The sequence below is a fragment of the Alosa sapidissima genome, chromosome 9, assembly GCF_018492685.1.
Source record: "Alosa sapidissima isolate fAloSap1 chromosome 9, fAloSap1.pri, whole genome shotgun sequence".
Lineage (NCBI taxonomy): Eukaryota > Metazoa > Chordata > Actinopteri > Clupeiformes > Clupeidae > Alosa > Alosa sapidissima.
In genome coordinates, this window is record NC_055965.1 from 31,484,137 (window position 1) to 31,503,138 (window position 19,002).

Below are 19,002 nucleotides of genomic sequence, written 5' to 3' on the forward strand. Positions count from 1 at the left end.
AATATGTTGAATTTTCTGCACTCTCGCGGGGACAAAGAAATCAGAAATGCAGACGTTTTGTTTTACACACTTTTCTCCTTTGCCTTTTAGTGGATACTGTAAATCTCCAAAGACGGCAAACTTTGATATTTGCTACCCCAGAACTAACTTGTAATGCAACTTGCCTGAAGTTGGCTTCAGTCAGAGACTTTTTAATGAGGAGAAACAGCACTCAAAAGATCCTCACCTCTACGGAGTGAGTAGATATGTGACTGTGGCATCCCTTATCATATGGAGATATATTTTAGAGACGAACTGGCCATTCTCAGCACAGTATGTCAATACATAATTGTCATAATCCTTATGAAGTGCTTTCTTTATTTATACCCAAATCCCAATGCATTATCTGATAATTTACTGTCCTAAATGTAAAAAGAAAAACACTTAGCCTACTTCAGGGCCGTATCACAGAAACTTTCTAACTTGCAGATGGGTTATTCCGTCTCCTAAATTCTTAAAATCTTCCCACCTGACCATCTCAGAAGTTCCTGGACAAATTCTAGTAAAAATATACACTTCTTAATAAGAAAAATCCAATATGTTAAGTCTCTACTGTTAATAGTTTCCTCATAAAAGAATATTAAATGAGGGGCATTTTTTTGGCATCATACTCTGAAAAGCCATTTTTAAACTACAATATCTGGAGACCGCTCACCGATAGCCTTCAAATTTTCTACAGTCAATATCTGCATCCAGACAGAGGTGTAGCTCAAGGGTCATTCCATGGCAAACGTACAAATCTCCCCACTCCCCATTAAGAAGTGTGTGAACAACCTTGATTTTTTTTCAGCCAAATCTGTGAGGGTCGAGTGGGGAGATTTGTACGTTTGCCATGGAATGACCCTCAAGTATAACCTAGAATGGTAGGTACTTTTAGGTAAAATTTGACTTGGTGTAAAAAAGCACATTAAGAGTTGTTGAGCGCCCAGTTTTTCAGATAGAAGACTTAGATTTTACAGTAAGCATCTCCGGTACTAGGTTAAACACTGCAAAATTTGGTCTCTCTTGATTAGTTTCACAGATATTAAGGCTCTAAAATAAAATAAAAAAAAAACACATCTATAGCCTAGGCTACTTGAATATGGAGATCATGTGCTCCATGGCTACCTCTGATCAGTCAGAGTGATCGCCAATGAGGCCTACATCACTTTCAGTGCTCCATGACAGTTGAAAATATATGCATATTTAAGGGTAATGCAAAGATTTTGTATTTAATTAGGTGTGCCCAACCGATTTGAGGGCAGTTTGGGCCAAATATGCCAGGGCCGATTTTTGGTCCCAGTCCGCCCCTGCTCATGTCTAAATATGGTTTCTTTTTTGCACAACAGAGTTTAAACAGCATTTTTTCCCAACTAAATGTGGATTTGATCATATTCTGAGTGTGTTTCACTGATTGGGATAAATGCAGAGACCAAATTTCCCTCATGGGATCAAAAGAGTATATATACTTATACTTACTTATTCTGTTTTTATTTGCATTTGACATAGTGCCACAACTTTTTTTGAAATGTGGTTTTAGATTATCTTTGATTCTAACTCGCATGGTAACTCTTCCAGGTATATTACAACACCAACCTTTGATGCAACAGAACCTGCAACATAAAGGACGTCTCTACCAATGCACAGTCTGCAGGAAGAGTTTCACAGCCCTGAGTGAACTAGAGGAACACGAGCAAACACACACTGTTGGTTTGAATCTAAAGCAGAACACTTCCAAAAGGCCTCATAAATGTACAGAGTGTGAAAAAGTATTTACAACACGAACTTGTCTTGAAGTCCATATGAGAACGCACACCGGAGAGAGGCCTTATAAGTGTATCCAGTGTGGAAAAGCATTTTCACTAAATGTAAATCTTAAAACTCACATGCTAATACACACCGGAGAGAAGCCTCATCGATGTGCCCAGTGTGAAAAAGCATTTATAAAGTCCTCAGACCTTAAACGCCACATGTTTACACACAATATTCAGAAGCCCCATAACTGTGTCCAGTGCGGAAAAGGTTTTTCACGAAAATCAAGCCTTAAAAGTCACATGCTATTGCACACAGGAGAGAAGTCTCATCAATGTGCCCAGTGTGGAAAAGCATTTATAAAGTCCTCAGACCTTAAACGCCACATGCTTACACATGATAGGCAGAAGCCCCATAAATGTCCCCAGTGTGGAAAAGGTTTTGTGCAAATTTCATGTCTTAAAGGCCACATGCTAATGCATACTGGAGAGAAGCCTCATCAATGTGCCCAGTGTGGAAAAGCTTTTACACAATTTACCAGTCTTAAACGCCACATGCTTACACACACTGGAGAGAAGCCCCATAACTGTGTCCAGTGCGGAAAAGGTTTTTCAAGAATTTCAAACCTTAAAATCCATATGGTTCTACATACAAGAGAGAAGCCTCATCAATGTGTCCAGTGTGGAAAAACTTTTAGACAAATTTCAAATCTTAATTTCCATATGATGACGCACACTGGTGAGAAGCCTTATACATGTGCCTACTGTGGACAAGCATTTTCACACTTTATGGGGCTCAAAGCCCATTTGCAAGCACACTCTGAAGAGAAGCCTCCAGAATGTTCCAAATCCAGTGTGACATCACTTACTGGAGAGAAGCCTCCAGAATGTTCCAAATCCAATGTGACATCACATACAGGAGAGAAGCCTCATGAATGTTCCAACAGTGACGATGTGACGACAGTGAAGAAAGAAGAGGATGAGGAAGAGCATCAGCTGGAAAGTAAGTCCTCTCAGAGATTAATCCCAAGTATTACACAAGTAAGGGATAATGGACAACACAGCGTTCGGTTCGGTTCACAGAAACAAATGCACGGTCAATGTAGTAAAATGGGCCCGACATGCAGCAAAGTTTTACACCTTGTAAGTGCATAATTTCGGTGAACCAAATGCCGTGGAGTCCATTATCCCGCTTATTCCACTGTTGCCACTTCGCATTTCCTGTTATAATTTAATAATTTTAACCGCTAAAACTTGTTTGTAGAAATGACTTCTTTCTGCCACATAATTTCTCAACTTGCAGGACAAACTGTCATTACTAGTTCTAAATGGATGGTTGCTATGGCCAAAGGCCAGTTGTTAGTTCCATATCTCCATATCTCGTTGTTAAGCGGGCATATCCAGGGTGTCCTTGGGGTAGTAAAAAGTAAATCAACTTAGCAAAAATGAAGGCCATTAAAAGGTATTGAAATGTAGTAATCATGAGAAAATCATTTTACGAGGTATTACTTTTCGTAAAAAAAAAACATTTGAAAATAATGAATATCCAAATCGCTGCTCCTGGAATGTGAGCCCCGCCGCAAAATCTTCACTTGATCAGTAGGCTAATGTCACGGGCGAAGTATTGCACATAGTTAAAGGAGCGTTTCACCACTGACTCAAGATGAATGTGTATTTAAATTGGGTCATTTATGTAGTAGAAATGTGACCCTGCAAGGCGAAACCAGTTGCTTTGGTAAAATTTACAAAATTAAGTTATTGTGCTCACATGAAAGACCATTAACTAAGCTTTCCAACGATATGTGTATCGAGGGTATTGTAAGAAGTATCGCTAAGATAACTGCATCCAAAGTTGGCATGGTTCTCCGGTCACGATACGCCAGAAGAGGAATAAAAATCACCTTTTTAAGTAAATGGTCACGTGCGATAGTGTGAGGACACAGCTATTATTAGCCTTATGGTAGTGTTACTTTGAAGCGGATGACTATGTCCAGTTTTATCAACTGAGTGAGTGTCTTTTTCTGCCCCCTAGTTAATACCTGGGACGGTCATAAGGTGTCACTATAGAATATAATTAATGTATTTCGGGGGAAGTAAGGGGAGAGGAAGTTCTGTGTACAGGCCCACTTTTAAAATGCGCTACGTCAATGGAAAACTTCTCCTGGTCTGTAAAATGATGCCAGGATATTTCTAAAAGTTTGTGCTTTTGACCGTTCGTGCCCTGAAAGGCAAGTCTTTCACATTCATATTCGGTTACATCTGCCAAGAACGATAGAGAGCTGACACATCGAGTAATGAGTAAATTTTAGCTCTACCGTAAAACCTTATAGCGGCGTGCACAAAGGGAATGGCTAATGTGTTGAATATTCACCTAAATAAAGTCATGGTTTAACAGTTAAAACGTATGTTTATCCGTGAAATTCACAATATGAAAGTGTAGACTGTGTACTGTCGAATTATGCGAAAATGTGACATTCGACATTTTAACCCGTACGTTTGTTTATCGTGGATTTTCTGAAAATAGCACTGTGCGCAAAACGACTGGTTTTGCCTTGCAGGGTCACAAATGTGGAGTCATAATTGAAGTCAGTGACTTCTTGACTGAGAAAAAGACAAAAATGTGTTTTTGGCTCATGTGAATGAAAGCCAACAACTCCCATAATTCCCTGCCTTTCACTGCTCTTCGCCAAGCCACTCCCCCATGAAGTAGCCGAGGCTACAAGAACACAGTGGGAGTCATTAATGTCACATTTTGGCTTTAATAAGGATTCTAAAATTAAAACGGTTGTTTTATGTTACACTCAATCTTGTGGCCATATATCGAAGGTCCTGTTCTTCATATGGATATTTTTAAAAATTGCTATTTTGCAAACATTATCAGCACATCATTAGGCTACTTGTTTTGCACGAAAATCACGCTTTTTACACATTCCTATACCAAATGTCCCTCTAATTGACAGCATAGGCTAGCATATCTGACATGCAACTAATGTGCTGTTTGTGCATCTTCCCTGCTCCGGCCAGGGATCACCCGCTGCCGCCCCTCCCCTTGCCCTTCTCGGAATATATAAACTATATAGACTTTCATGTCATTACACTGTACTGGTGGTGTGCAAGTATAATTGAGTGCCTGTCACTTTAAGGCGGTGAGGCTTGCTTGAGTCATACGGTTTATGCTAACTTAGTGGCATTGTTGTGCATAGTGCATAAGGATATGTGGACAAAATTAATTATGTTTTCCATGTGATTTGTTCAAATAAATGCTCAAAAGCCTAGGAACAAGAAGCCTAAAAGCCTAACAACTCAAGAAAATCTATCTTGGATTGTAGGAGATAAGTGTCTTGTAATAATAATTTCTATGATTTTAGTGAGCTCTACAAGAGTGACAGAAATGGTTGCGTCAAAATTCCATTAAACCCAACAGTAGGTTAGACCTTAATTTCACAGCCTAGGGAGATCACGTGACCCATCCACAGCGATGCCAGCATAGTTTTTAGCTCTGCTTGCATAGTCTTATTTTTTCAATAATCCTATCACATACTTTGAACACACGGAAAAGGGAGAATGAACAATTGCCCTTGAGCAAGGCACCTAACCCCTCACTGCTCCCCGAGCGCCGCTGTTGTAGCAGGCAGCTCACTGCGCTGGGATTAGTGTGTGCTTCACCTCACTGTGTTCACTGTGTGCTGAGTGTGTTTCACTAATTCACGGATTGGGATAAATGCAGAGACCAAATTTCCCTCACGGGATCAAAAGAGTGTATATACTTATACTTATGCTATTTGTGAAGGATATTAGCAGTGAACTTGAAAATGTAGCCAAATCCACTAAAAGGACTCGGAACCGAGTGGACTCGGCTGCACAAGAGGATAGGCGATCGGTTATCGAGCTAAGGACACAGCTAGACCAGCTCACCACAAAGTTGACAGACCTGGAGGACAGGGGACAAAGGAGTAATGTAAGGCTGGTTGGCTTACCAGAAGCAGTGGAGGGTTCGGATGCAATCGGCTACCTCAAAGATAATCTCCCCAAGTGGATCCCCTCATTGGTGGACTGAGACAATAACATTGAACGGGCACATTGTGTATATGATGGAGGCTAACTCCTACAAGCCATGCACCCTCATCTTCAGATTACTGCGTCGGCAAGACAGATCGGCTATCTTTAACAGGGCACGTGAAGTTTATCCAGTGAAGTACGCATCCAACGGAGCCACCCGCATCGGCCAGTCCAGCAGCAACAGCAAAAGAGAGAGAGAGAGAGAGATGAGACGATAAGAAGATGTTCGGCTGCCCCCAGGGCGCCGAAGATTTCATCAACTCACTTCCACGGAGGTCCATCTCTACACCGGTATGAAGAACTACAGGGATCCTCCACACGCCAGAGAAGGCAACTTAGTGGACATGAAAGAATGAGCTTACATCACTTAACATATACAGGTTATGTAGCAATGGTCAGTCTTAGGATCCTTACTACAAGGTATTTTGGAATGTTTGAAATGTAAGATTAGATAGGCTATGTCTTCTGATAATTGCTTTTCTTAGGTATGATTTAACACTAGCATGCTAAATTAGCTTTACCAGTTCGAGAGGTGACTAATGTATTCAGTTTATGTGGTATGACTGTGTGGGCTTATCTGATACTATAGCCATGCGTTGGGGTTGATTGGTCACGGGTCAGACAATGTTGAATTTTTACAGACCTATGGAGTTTTGTCTGTCCGGTCTGTGTCTGTTTTTGTATATAGTTTTTCCCACCCCCTCCCCTTTACAGACATTTTCCTACTCTTTGTTAGAACATCAGTTCTGTGGCATATGTATGGAAATTGGCAGGACGATTTCACGCTTCTGCTATATCTTATACTAACACGTTTATATTTCTAGACAGATCTAAGCTGGATAATATGTAGACACAGTCATTGAATATATTATCACTCAATGTGAATGGCCTAAACTCTGCTATCAAACGCACTCGTGTTCTTGAGTATCTATATCGTAAAAAGGTAGACATTGTCCTGATCCAAGAAACACATCTAAAACAATGCGATGTGGCACGATTTCAAAATAAACATTACAGATGAATTGCATCATCATGCGCCCTAAATAAGACCAAGGGAAAATAGCCTGCAATGTAAATGCCACTGGAAATGATGAGAATGGATGGCTTGATGTTCGCATACTCAATCATAAATTAGCTTTCCCATCAATATACTGCCCAAATGACCCTGTCAGAGACTTTTTTTCTTACATTGGAAACACATTGTTGGAACAAAATGACTTCTGTAGTGGTGGGACATGATTTCAATGCAGTCCTTAATCCATCTCTTGATAAATCTAATTCAGATGCAATAGCCAATCCCTCATCTACCTAATTGAATACGCTTATCATAGATCGAAATCTTGTTGATATTTGGCGTATGCAGAATGCTACTGCTAGGGATTACACATTTTTCATTTTTTGTACACATCACTTTGCTGCCCAACATTACGACAAAGGCCCCTAGATGGTGTTTAAACACATCTTTACTAACTAAATCTGGATTTCTTAGTTCACTCAAAGTACAATTAAAATATTTTTTTGGATATTAAAGGAGAAGTTCGGTGTGATATTGACCTAAAGTGTGTTAACACGATACCGAGTGTGAGCTTTTGTCTCATAGCTCATCTCGGCTTGCCCCCTGCACTCCGAAATCTGGCACTAGTTAGCCAATGCTACCAACAGGTTTTCAATGGGGGTCCCTAGGGCATCGGTCTAGACATGCAAATAAATCACTGTTTTCCACCATTTACGAGGCTCAAAGTAGCTCCACACTTCATTGGTAGACTTCCGAGGGCCCTGACATTTAAAACGAGACATTGAGAACTTTGAAAAAGCACTGGTAGTTTATTTACAAGACAATTAATACAGACAGTATCTTCAGGAAGTTTACCATTCACCGCCATCTTTAGTCACGATAAGTCGACAAGTACGAATGAACAGGTATGATAAGGGATCAAAATCTGCACATGCCTCTAAATAATATACTCACAAATGTTCCTATTCCCATTTATATTCAGACCAAAAGCTCTTGCATATCTGGGCATTACAATCTACAAAAACATACGTAAAATGAACAGAGACAACTTCAACACTATGCTAAGCGAAATAAAATCAGACATTCATACATGGAGGTATTTTAAAGACGTCTCTTCAAGGTAGAAAAATTAAAGTATTGCCCGTGTCTCTCCGCGGTTCGTCTGACCACCCCGCCTGAGGCCAGAGAGTTGCGTGCGCTCGGGTGCATGACCTCAACGAGCAACAGGGTCCCGCTGTTTGTCCCAGGGCATCAAATTAAAGAGCATTTCTCTTCGGTTGCTATCTTATCTGTTTATCCACAGTCCAATTTCCACTGCAGATGGAGCAAATAAAATAAGCTGATTCCTTTCCATCTTTCTTTGTGTGTGTGAGTGTTTATGCCAGGAGTGGAATGAAAGGCGATTCAAGGAAAATTATTCTATTGCCCTTTCTTTACGTTCCCACTTTGCTCCCCTCCAAATTACCTTGAAGGAATATTCCTCCACGTGTTAAACAATTTATTTTACCTTTCTCCAGTTCATCCACCGTTCTCGGAGTCTGGCAATACCACTTTTTGCTCCAGTCTAGCATAGATTATTGAATCGGATTAGACCATTAGCATCTCGCTTGCTAGCATCATGCTTAAAAGTGACTACGATTTTCGGTAATTTTCCCGGAAAAACGGAAAATGAAACGTGGTGTTTTTTTTAGGCTGATTTTTACACCGGAATGAGAGTATAGTTCCATGTCAAATCAGCCTAGAAAATCGCCATGTTTAATTTTCCGACCCAAACTGCTGGGTGGCTTGGCAGTACCAAAGTTTGAACTTTATTATTGGTCATTTCAAATCAGAGCACTGAGCACATGGGTTGACCCACAGTCAACCGCTGCATGGAGATTGATTGAATCTGCTAAGATATTACCACACAAGCTGCAAGACATCCTATTCTAGTCTAGTCTAGTCTAACGTAACAAACAAAATAATTAAAAATATTTTTGGGCCCATCATCAGCAAATCCTATTCAAGTGTGGAAGAAAGCAGAATGTTGGATGGACGGCTCTTCTAAATTCTGTCAGAACACGCCACTATGGCATAACCTGAGGTTATTATGCGGTAACAAACCATTTAATCAACCATCTTGGTCATCTCATGGAGTGAATACATTAGGTGATATAGGACACCGAATGTCTTTGTTCCATACAAGACTTAAGAACATGTTTTCTCGTCCTGTGTCCTCTTCTCCCCTCACATCCTATGTTACAATGGATTGCACCATTACTGGGCAGAACTTCTGTCTCTTTAATGTATAGTGCTCTAATTCAGCAATTGAATTCAGCAATTGATTCCATATGGAACAAGGAGTTGGGGAGTTTAAATATAAACCTAGATTGGGAGAGAATATGGTGCTATGTATGTATGTCTTCTACGAACCTAGCTCACCAACTAAGAACCTAGCTCAGCAACTAAGAACCTAGCTCACCAACTAATTCACTTTAAAACCCATACATAGAGCCTACATCACACCCTTTATAAGAGATTCCAGATGAAATTATTGAATTGAATAGAATTTAATAGACTTTATTGTCATGTCAGGCATGAGTCTTCGGTCTCGCCAATAAAATAGACAGTACATACGATATACACAGTATAGACACAAATCCATAACAGTGTTCACTGAGACACATCATATCCACAGGATAAATACTTTAAATACAAATAGGGCTTGGCTGCACAGCCATCCCCCTGGCAGATGTGCAGCTTCAGTATTTACCTAACTAAGCTATGCTCCCACGTTTATTTCCCCCCCCCCCCCCCCCAGCTTATTGACCATACTAATTGCATTTGGTATGAAAGAGCCCTTGTAGATCTGTTTCTTTGCCATAGGTACTCTATAGCGCCGCCCTGAGGGAAGCAACTCAAACTCGGGGTGGAGTGGATGAGTTTGAGATCAACTTGCTGCTCTCTCTGCCTTACGGCTCCCACACACAGCTGCGTGCATCGCGTTGCTGGAGACGCATCCCATTCACTTTAAATGGGCTCACGTGATCCGAGCCGAACTGAATTGTGGGTCCGTCGCGTCGCGTTTCTCCCGCTGCTCAGCTGTTGCTGAGATGGCACCGGCCAATCAAGCCAATCTACGGACGGCACCAACCAATCACATTACGGTTTTACTTCAAGTCATTTGCATACCTACCGTCGGGAACACCCACTGGAATGCGTTGAAGGAACGCAGCTGTGTGTGGGAGCCGTTAGGCTTTCCATGTTTGCACATGGAAGGGCAGGGGGCTCCCAGAACAGAACCATACCGCCAAATGAAAGATTATGCATTACCAATAGCAATCAACCTTCTTGACAAAGTGGTCCTGACTGAAATATCGTTTTGGCGTTTCGGATGTACGTTGATGCACGTAACCTTTGACCTGTACGCCCGATTTTGAAAAACGAGGTACCGTTGTAATTCTTGGATCAAGTCTACTTCAACGTACCATATTTCACTGTCTGCTCCCGTTGGTCAACCGCACCTGAGCAAGCACACTTCGCAGTTCCTCAAAAATACATTCTAATTATACTTTTGCTTAAATTTTAAGCCTAAGGACATACATTACACAGTATTCAATAAGATAAACACCAAAGTAGTGAAATGACATCTAGAAACTGAACCAGACCAAAGTCTATATACAACAGTGTAACAATTTATTGCCTGCTGCGGACCAAACAATCTAACTATAGGTCTTAAAATGCCACAAGAAGCCTTAATGCCCTCTTGACAGTTTCCATTAGGCATGCACTGATTGTGAAGTTCTGGGACGATGTCTAAATATGGTTTCTTTTTTGTATAATATAGTTTAAACAGCATTTTTTGCTACTAAATATGTAGATGATCAAATTATGTTTTTATTTGCATTTTACATAGTGCCGCAACTTTCTTGATAAATGGGATTTTAGAACATTCTAACTCGCATGGTAACTCTTCCAGGTATATCAGAACACCAACCTTTAATGCTGCAGAAGATTCATGGACAGAATGATGAACTCAACCTGCAACATAAAGGACGTCTCTACCACTGCACAGTCTGCAGGAAGAGTTTCACCGCCCTGAGTGAACTAGAGAAACACCAACAAACACACACTGTTGACTTGAACCTAAAGCAGAACACTGGCAAAAGCCCTCATAAATGTACAGAGTGTGAAAAAGCATTTACAACACAAACACGTCTTGAAGGCCACATGAGAACACATACCGGAGAGAAACCTTATAAATGTGCCCAGTGTGGAAAAGGTTTTTCCTACAGTTCAACTCTTAAAACCCATATACTAATACACACTGGAGAGAAGCCCCATAACTGTGTCCACTGTGGAAAAGGTTTTTCATACAGTTCAACTCTTAAAACCCATATACTAATACACACTGGAGAGAGGCCTCATCAATGTACCCAGTGTGGAAAAGCTTTTAGAAAGTCCTCAGATCTTAATCGCCACATGGTTATACACACTAGAGAGGAGCAAAAGCAGAATACTAACAAAAGCATTCGTAACTGTGTCCAGTGCGGAAAAAGTTTTTCACAAAATTCCTATCTTAAAATCCACATGCTAATACACACTGGAGAGAAACCTCATAAATGTGCTCAGTGTGAAAAAGCTTTTAGACATATTCCCAGTCTTAAACAGCACATGCTTACCCATACTGGAGAGAAGCCCCATAACTGTATTCAGTGCGGAAAAGTTTTTTTTAATATTTCCAATCTTGAAACCCATATGCGAATACACACTGGCGAGAAGCCTCATCAATGTGAACCGTGTGGAAAAGCATTTAGAAGGTCTTCAGATCTTAAATGCCACATGCTTACACACACTAAAGAGAAGCCCAAACTGAACACTCATACATGTACCCAGTGTGGGAAAACATTTAGAAGGTCCTCAGATTTTAAACGCCACATGCTTACACACACTAAAGAGAAGCCCAAACTGAACACTCATACATGTACCCAGTGTGGGAAAACATTTAGAAGGTCTTCAGATTTTAAACGCCACATGCTTATACACACTAAAGAGAAACGCAAACAGAACACTAACAAAGGCACTCATAACTGTGTCCAGTGTGGAAAAAGTTTTTCACAATTTTCATATCTTAAAACCCACATGCTAATACACACTGGGGAGAAGCCTCATCAATGTGACCAATGCGGAAAAGCTTTTTCAGTATTTTCAACTCTTAAACGCCACATGCTTACCCACACTGGAGAGAAGCCCCATATCTGTGTCCAGTGTGGGAAAGCTTTTTTAAAAATGTCATATCTTAAATCCCATATGCTGATACACACTGGAGAGAAGCCTCATAAATGTGCCCAGTGTGGAAAATGTTTTTCATACCGTTCAAATCTTAAATTGCACAGGCTGACACACACTGGTAAGAAGCTTTATAAATGTGTCCACTGTGAAATTTTTTATTCACACATTGAACATCTCAACACCCATATGCTAGCACACTCTGGAGAGACGCCTCATAAATCTGTCCAGCGTGGAAATGCTTTTACACAATTCTCCAGTGTTAAAAAGCGCAGGCTAGTACACACTGGAGAGAAGTCTCATCAGTGTGCTCAGTGTGGAAAAGGTTTTCCAAAAATGTCAAAACTGAAATTACATATGCTTGTACACACTAGAGAGAGGCCCCATAAATGTGTCCAGTGTGGAAAAGGGTTTTCACAAATGTCAAGTCTTAAAGAGCATATGCGAATACACACTGGAGAGAAGCCTCATAAATGTGTTCAGTGTGGGAAAGATTTCACACGAATTTCAAATCTAAATTCGCATATGCTAATGCACACTGGAGAGAAACCATATAGATGTGCCTACTGTGGAAAAGCGTTTTCATTCCATGTGAGGCTCAAAGCCCATATGCAAACACACTCAGGAGAGAAGCCTCCCGAATCTTCCAAATCCATCGTCACATCACACTCTGGAGAGAAGCCTCCAGAATGTTCCAGATCCATTGTGACATCACACTCTGGAGAGAAGCCTCCAGAATGTTCTAAATCCATTGTGACATCACACTCTGGGGGAAGCCTCCAGAATGTTCCAAATCAATTGTGACATCACATATAGGAGAGTAGCCTCATGACAAGGTCCAATGTGGAGAAAGACTTTCGTGAGTTTCAAATCTTTGACACCAAATGCTTGCTTGCCACCATTCACTCCTTCTCTTCATTAAGATTCCTGTTAGAATTCTCAATCTTTTTTTTGCCTCTATGTGTCCAGTTATATAGTCTATGTCTGTTCTGGTCTTGGATTTTGTGAAATAAATTTCTAAAGATGCAACTTATAGTCCTGTGCGCCTTATATATGTTTTTTTCCTCTTCATGAGGCATTTTTTGATTGATACTCCGGAGTGACGTATAGTCCGGAAAATACGGTAGCTTGATTTATTTGCTAGTTAGTGAACTTTTAATCATTAGTGCAACACAGTTAAGTAGTTGCAATTACTTGTTGAATGTTGTTGTATGGACATTCTGGGGGATGTAAATTCCTGTATGAAAGAAGAAACAACTTGTGATTATGTAACATTGTAGCATAAGGCTTATGTATTTATTTTTTTGCGAACCAAACTGCACTGTAAAAAATAAAAAGTTAGGCTAACTAAAAAATATAACGCAACCAGCTGCGAAGCATTTTCAAGTTTACTCAACTTTAGGCCTGTGTAGTTGTGCTGACCAGGTTTTCAGAGTTCATACAAACCAGCGTTTTAAGTTTCTTCACCTTTGCTTTGCAAGGGCAAATAAAGTATACGTGTAACTAAGCTGAAATTAAAAAAAAAATAAGTCAGGTAAACTATCACCTCAACTTTGAAAAGCAGGTTAGCACAACTAGATGGTAACTTAACCCTTTAGGCGCCAGAGGTTTTTTTCGAAACGTTCGATTTTGACATAGCCTTTTGAAATGAAGATATCTTAAAAGTGATAACAGATAGAGACTTTCTGTAAATTAGAGAAATATTAAGGATGACCCAAAGTTTTCATGAAAAGTTGCATGTTTGAATGATAAAATGCACCACTTCTTTTCCCCCAAAATGTCCCTCACCTTCTGTATGCTATATTGGACAATACTGAATGCTCAGGTAAATATTAAGTAGTAAACAAACTGTATAAATCATTACTAATAAATGGCAGAAACAAACCAAATGCATGTAGCGGTAGGCTGGCCTTTTGCTGTAGAGATTTTCCATTTACTACATACAGTAGCACTCTGATTCCATGTATGGGGCACATATATATTATTCAGATGACACACAAACACAAGTAGACAAGACCTGTTTAGTTCAAGGCACAGATCAGGAGTGAGATGACGAGACAAGACAAGAGATAATGTTAGTATTTGTTTTCTTTTTGTTGTTTTTTTCTTAGCTGACAAAGACACACACATCACAAGGACATGGACACACAAAAAAGAACACATGTCCTAAATGGTCAGGGAAATAGATAATCAACAGTGTAAATCATTACTAATAAATGGCTGACAATTTTTTTTTTTTTTTTTTTTTTTTTTTTTTAAATGTAGCAGGCCTTTTGCTGTAGAGATAATGACTATCCATATCCTATCCATACAGGGCCGGCATTCCCATCATCTTGTGATAGACTATGCATGGCCTAATGGCTCTCCTGCCCCGTGTCACCACCTCTGCTCCTGTTGCGAGCAGCATGGCCAGATCTGCTTCGCGCTCGCGTCGAGTGGAGAGAATTTGCGCAGCTCGGACTAGGCCTACTGTCATTCTCATTGCGACTCCCCACACTGCCTCTACGTTCCCCCCTAACTGTCCTATGAGCACTTCGACCTCGTCTAACATACCCAGTGGCATTAGACAAAGGCTCCACCACGTTACTGTCGCCGCAATTGTGGAGAGGCACACGTTCAGAAGACAGAAGCTAGCGCTATGGATATTAGGCTACCTCCAGCCTCGTTCGCCACACCACGAACACCCTGCTAACTTCCCGATGAACACTCCGAACCCGTGAAACATTATTCCCACCAGTGACATTGGGCAAACGATTCAACGTTTGTGCTTGGTGTAAGCATCTTGTCGAGTAAACTCGACCGTGGCGCCTAGAGGGTTAAGTCAAGAAAACGTACAAATCCTTCGCAGCCGGTTGTGTTACATTTCTAAGTATGTACAGCTTCCTTTAATTTTTAGTTAAAACTATGCTCTTTAAGTTTATTGAACTACGTCAAGAAATAAAAGGCAATTGTCTATTGTATGTATATCTTATCACTCGGTTACAAGACAGACAGAAGAAACAATGAATTCTTAAGTAAAAACACACCTTTTTATTTTAAACTTATTTTAAAACACTGTCTTTTGTGCCAACAGTAATTAAAAGAATCTTAAGTTCTAAGAACCAGCCAAAGACATCCAATAAACTGACCACTCTGCCAACATACACAAATGTGTATCTTAGAAAGGCAGTGCGAGGCTAGGTAACAATGTATGCCCTAATCATTAGGCTACCAATATATCAAACATGCCATATATCGTCTTATGTACTTAAAGGATAATTCCAGTGTGATTTTGACCTAAAGTGTGTTGAAACATGATACCGAGTGTGAATGTATGTCTCATAGCTCACCTCGGCTTGTCCCCTGCACTCAGAAATCTGGCGCTAGTTAGCCAATGCTACCAACAGTGTTTCGTTGTGGTGCCTCGGGCATCGGCCTAGCCATGCAAATAAATCACTGTTTTACACCATTTACGAGGCTCAAAGTAGCTCCATACTTCATTGGTAGACTTCCGAGGGCCTTGACATTTAAAACGAGACATGGAGAACTTTGAAAAAGCACTGGTAGTTTATTTACAAGACGATTTATACAGACAGTACCTTAAGGAATTTTACCGTTCGACGCCATCTTGAATTTAGTCACGATAAGTCGAGCGACGAGTACGAACGAACAGGTGTAATAAGGGATCAGATTCCAAAAATAATTCCGTGGAAATGCATGAATTCCAGTTGGGGCTACTGGAAGCAACTGAATCCATGCATTTCCACTGAATTATGTTTGGAAGCCGAGGTGAGCTATGAGACATACGTTCACACTCGGTATCATGTTTCAACACACTTTAGGTCAATATCACACCGGAATTCTCCTTTAACATTGTGGTGAAAAATAAAGTACTTCTCAAGATTGTACATATGCTTCATTACACTGAAGCAGTTGAAAATATAAAATAAAGAGAGAGTCGGGCAGGCTCAAATAAGAATGTATAGCATAATAATGAAAATGCTGAGCAAGTTTACCTGGTTAACTACCTATCAAGCTTGACTTCCTTACAGAACCTTTACAATTGAAAACTGACTTTAACAAAAAGCTGCCATTTTGACTGCACACACAAGCATTCCAAAAGGACCCTAAAAAAAAAAAAGTAAAAAGATATCTAAATAAAGTTACCTCCATCATAACTGTTTAAGTGCTGCACAGTACTATGTTAATGTAAACAGCAATATCCATTATTTTCTTCCTTTTGAATAGTCTGATCAAGGCTGCTTTTTGTGGAAATGGTCTGTGCGCTCGTGACATGTGACTTCAACGCACCTGGAGTTCTGAAAGTGCAAACGTACTGAGGATGGAGACAGGGCAACGGACTAGTGCGTCCTTGATGGTGGCAGAACAGGTAGTGCTTCAGAAGACTGGGACTCTCAAATCCACACAGTTTACATTGCATTCCAAACCTGCAAACAGACACAAAAAATACAGTTAAAATGTATTTCATTCAATAATCCTGAAATAAGATAAAACACGAATTCAATAACCAAACACATCTTTGCAAAAAAAAAAAAAAATCTTACTGCAAGTCTGTGTAAAGTAACTTGTGAATGAAAACGCAGTCCTAGTATGTCCTGCTTACTATGCAATGGAATAATAAAATTAAAATGTAAGCATCTTTTGTAAAGTTTAGCCCCGTCTTTCTGGGACTGCTGCAAAATAGTCCTCTATATCAGTGGTTTTCAAAGTGGGGGCCTGGGGGACCGCGAGGGGGTGCGAGGGGGGCCTCAGCAAGTTGGAAGGAAAAATAAAAGCAACAAATAAATACATTTGAAAAATATAAAATATACCTTTTACTATGAGGGTTGTTATACAATGCCATTATAATAATGTGAGGCATATCTGAACATTATATTTCCCATGATAATGACTGGGAATAATAGTAGAGTGATAGCTCTCATATAACAGAAAGCCCCAAATACAATTTTTACACACTGTATGCTCCATAGCGAAGTGCTTGTGGCTAAAATAATTATTAGGATTAGCTTAATGTATTTTTACATTTGCCGTATTATGTCGATGGGTTTAATAACACATCAAGGGGGTCCTTGGCCAGAACCTAGTGGTATTTGGGGAGCCTTGTCATGGAAAAGTTTGGGAACCCCTGCTCTATATGATCATAATACACTTACAGTGAAAGTACTGTTTGATTTGTAAGAGAAATAACTTTCCTTGCTGGAGATTAGATGTTTGACTTGCTAAAGTCATGCTAATATTACTGACACAACTTTTTGCAAACCTTCCTAATGTTAAATGTTGCTATAGAAATTGCAACCTCTCAAGAAATACATTCATTTAACATCTCGAATACTTTTAGTAGGCCTACACGAAGTAAACACTTCATATACCGAATAACATCGCTATGTTTCCAGAAAATTCTGAAATACAGTGCTATCATTAGTTAGTTGACGTTAGCGTTAGCATTAGCGTTAACGTAACGTCATGCCTCCCGCCACTTTAAGGTCACTATTCTAAGATTTATTTAGCAACGTCGTTAAGGTAAACCAAACGTACACGCGTTGTTACCAATGTCAATTAGTTCATTCTAAGAAGACTTTTAACACCGAAATTACTAAAATGCTTATATTTTCATTTGGTAGTGAGCTAAACGGGAAGCAAAGACTGCAAGCTTGGCTAATATATAACGGCAGATGTTAGCAAGCATTGAGCATTTGACGCGAAGCTCCGGTTAGGAAAATCTAATTTATTCTCTAACTACAACTTTACATAGCAATAGTTTCTGTTCAAACTATCCAATATAAGGTCACATCAGTGGACAAAGGGCAAAAGTAGTGGTGTCTCTTACCTTTACGCTTAACCAACAGCCAATATTAGTAGCAGCACTGAAATTCAGCAGCCATTTCCATCCTTCGATTCGGCAAGAGAGGGAGAAGATTTGAGCATGCGCATTGACAAAGTACGGAATGTCAACTGTGTCAACGAAAACTGAAGAACGCAATTCAACACAACTTACTTTCCCAATGCTCTTGAACTTCAGATGAAGAAAAATAATTCAACCCATGTTTAGAAGTGATATGAACTTTTCCTAGGTATATTTGTTCATTCAACATTGCATCCTGATTTCAGTTTACAAAGTTCTGTTTTTTACAGTGTGAAAATGTTCCGACTGAGCGTATGCATGCAGCAGTTATTCCACCTTCTATCGCATTATCTGGGTGTGTTAGTCTAACTTAAATTCCATCTTGGGGCAGCCATGGCCTACTGGTTAGCACTTCGGACCTGTAACTGGAGGGTTGCCGGTTCGAACCCCGACCAGTAGGCACGGCTGAAGTGCCCTTGAGCAAGGCACCTAACCCCTCACTGCTCCCCGAGCGCCGCTGTTGATGCAGGTGCACATAGGCATACCTTGGCAAATAATGGTCTAAAGTACTCATATGTCATTCTATATTGATTTGCTTTTGAACACAATTTCACAAGACCTGGTGCTAGGGCTCAGTTGTGTTTCTAAGTCCGACCAAGTGACCTAGAGGGCCGAAATGTGGTCAGTTCAGAGATGCTTGTTATCCGGCAGAAAGAAAAAACAATATTCTAGCCTCTGTGTCAGAACATCACACAGTCCTTATGGTTGTTTTCCAAGAAACTACAATGTCTCAGCTTTCCAAAGACGTCAATAATTTGATTATAGGCCAAACTAGGTGGGAACAGTGGCCTCTGAAGCAGACGCTGTGCAATTTCAGGCAAAAACTTTAATTTGGTATTTTAAAGTCAGGTTTTGGACCTATACAAAAAAATTTCCAAGTGTTACTATCAAACATATTGATAGTAGAGAAGCATCATAAATGTATGTATTGGAAAATCTTTTTTTCTCTCACAAATTTCATGTATTAAGAACCCCACATACTGATAATA

The 19,002-nt window shown here is 40.1% G+C and overlaps 1 protein-coding gene across 1 annotated transcript in view; it reads left to right on the top strand.

Annotated features, from left to right (window-relative positions):
* Nucleotides 1-1,988, top strand: part of LOC121718802 (zinc finger protein 91-like) — a 36,674-nt gene extending 34,686 nt beyond the window's left edge. The window contains exon 5 of the mRNA XM_042104028.1: nt 1,947-1,988. Within this exon, the coding sequence (XP_041959962.1) occupies nt 1,947-1,951 (5 nt within the window). The 3' untranslated portion in view covers nt 1,952-1,988. The remainder of the gene's footprint in view (nt 1-1,946) is intronic.
* The last annotated feature ends 17,014 nt before the right edge of the window (nt 1,989-19,002 follow it).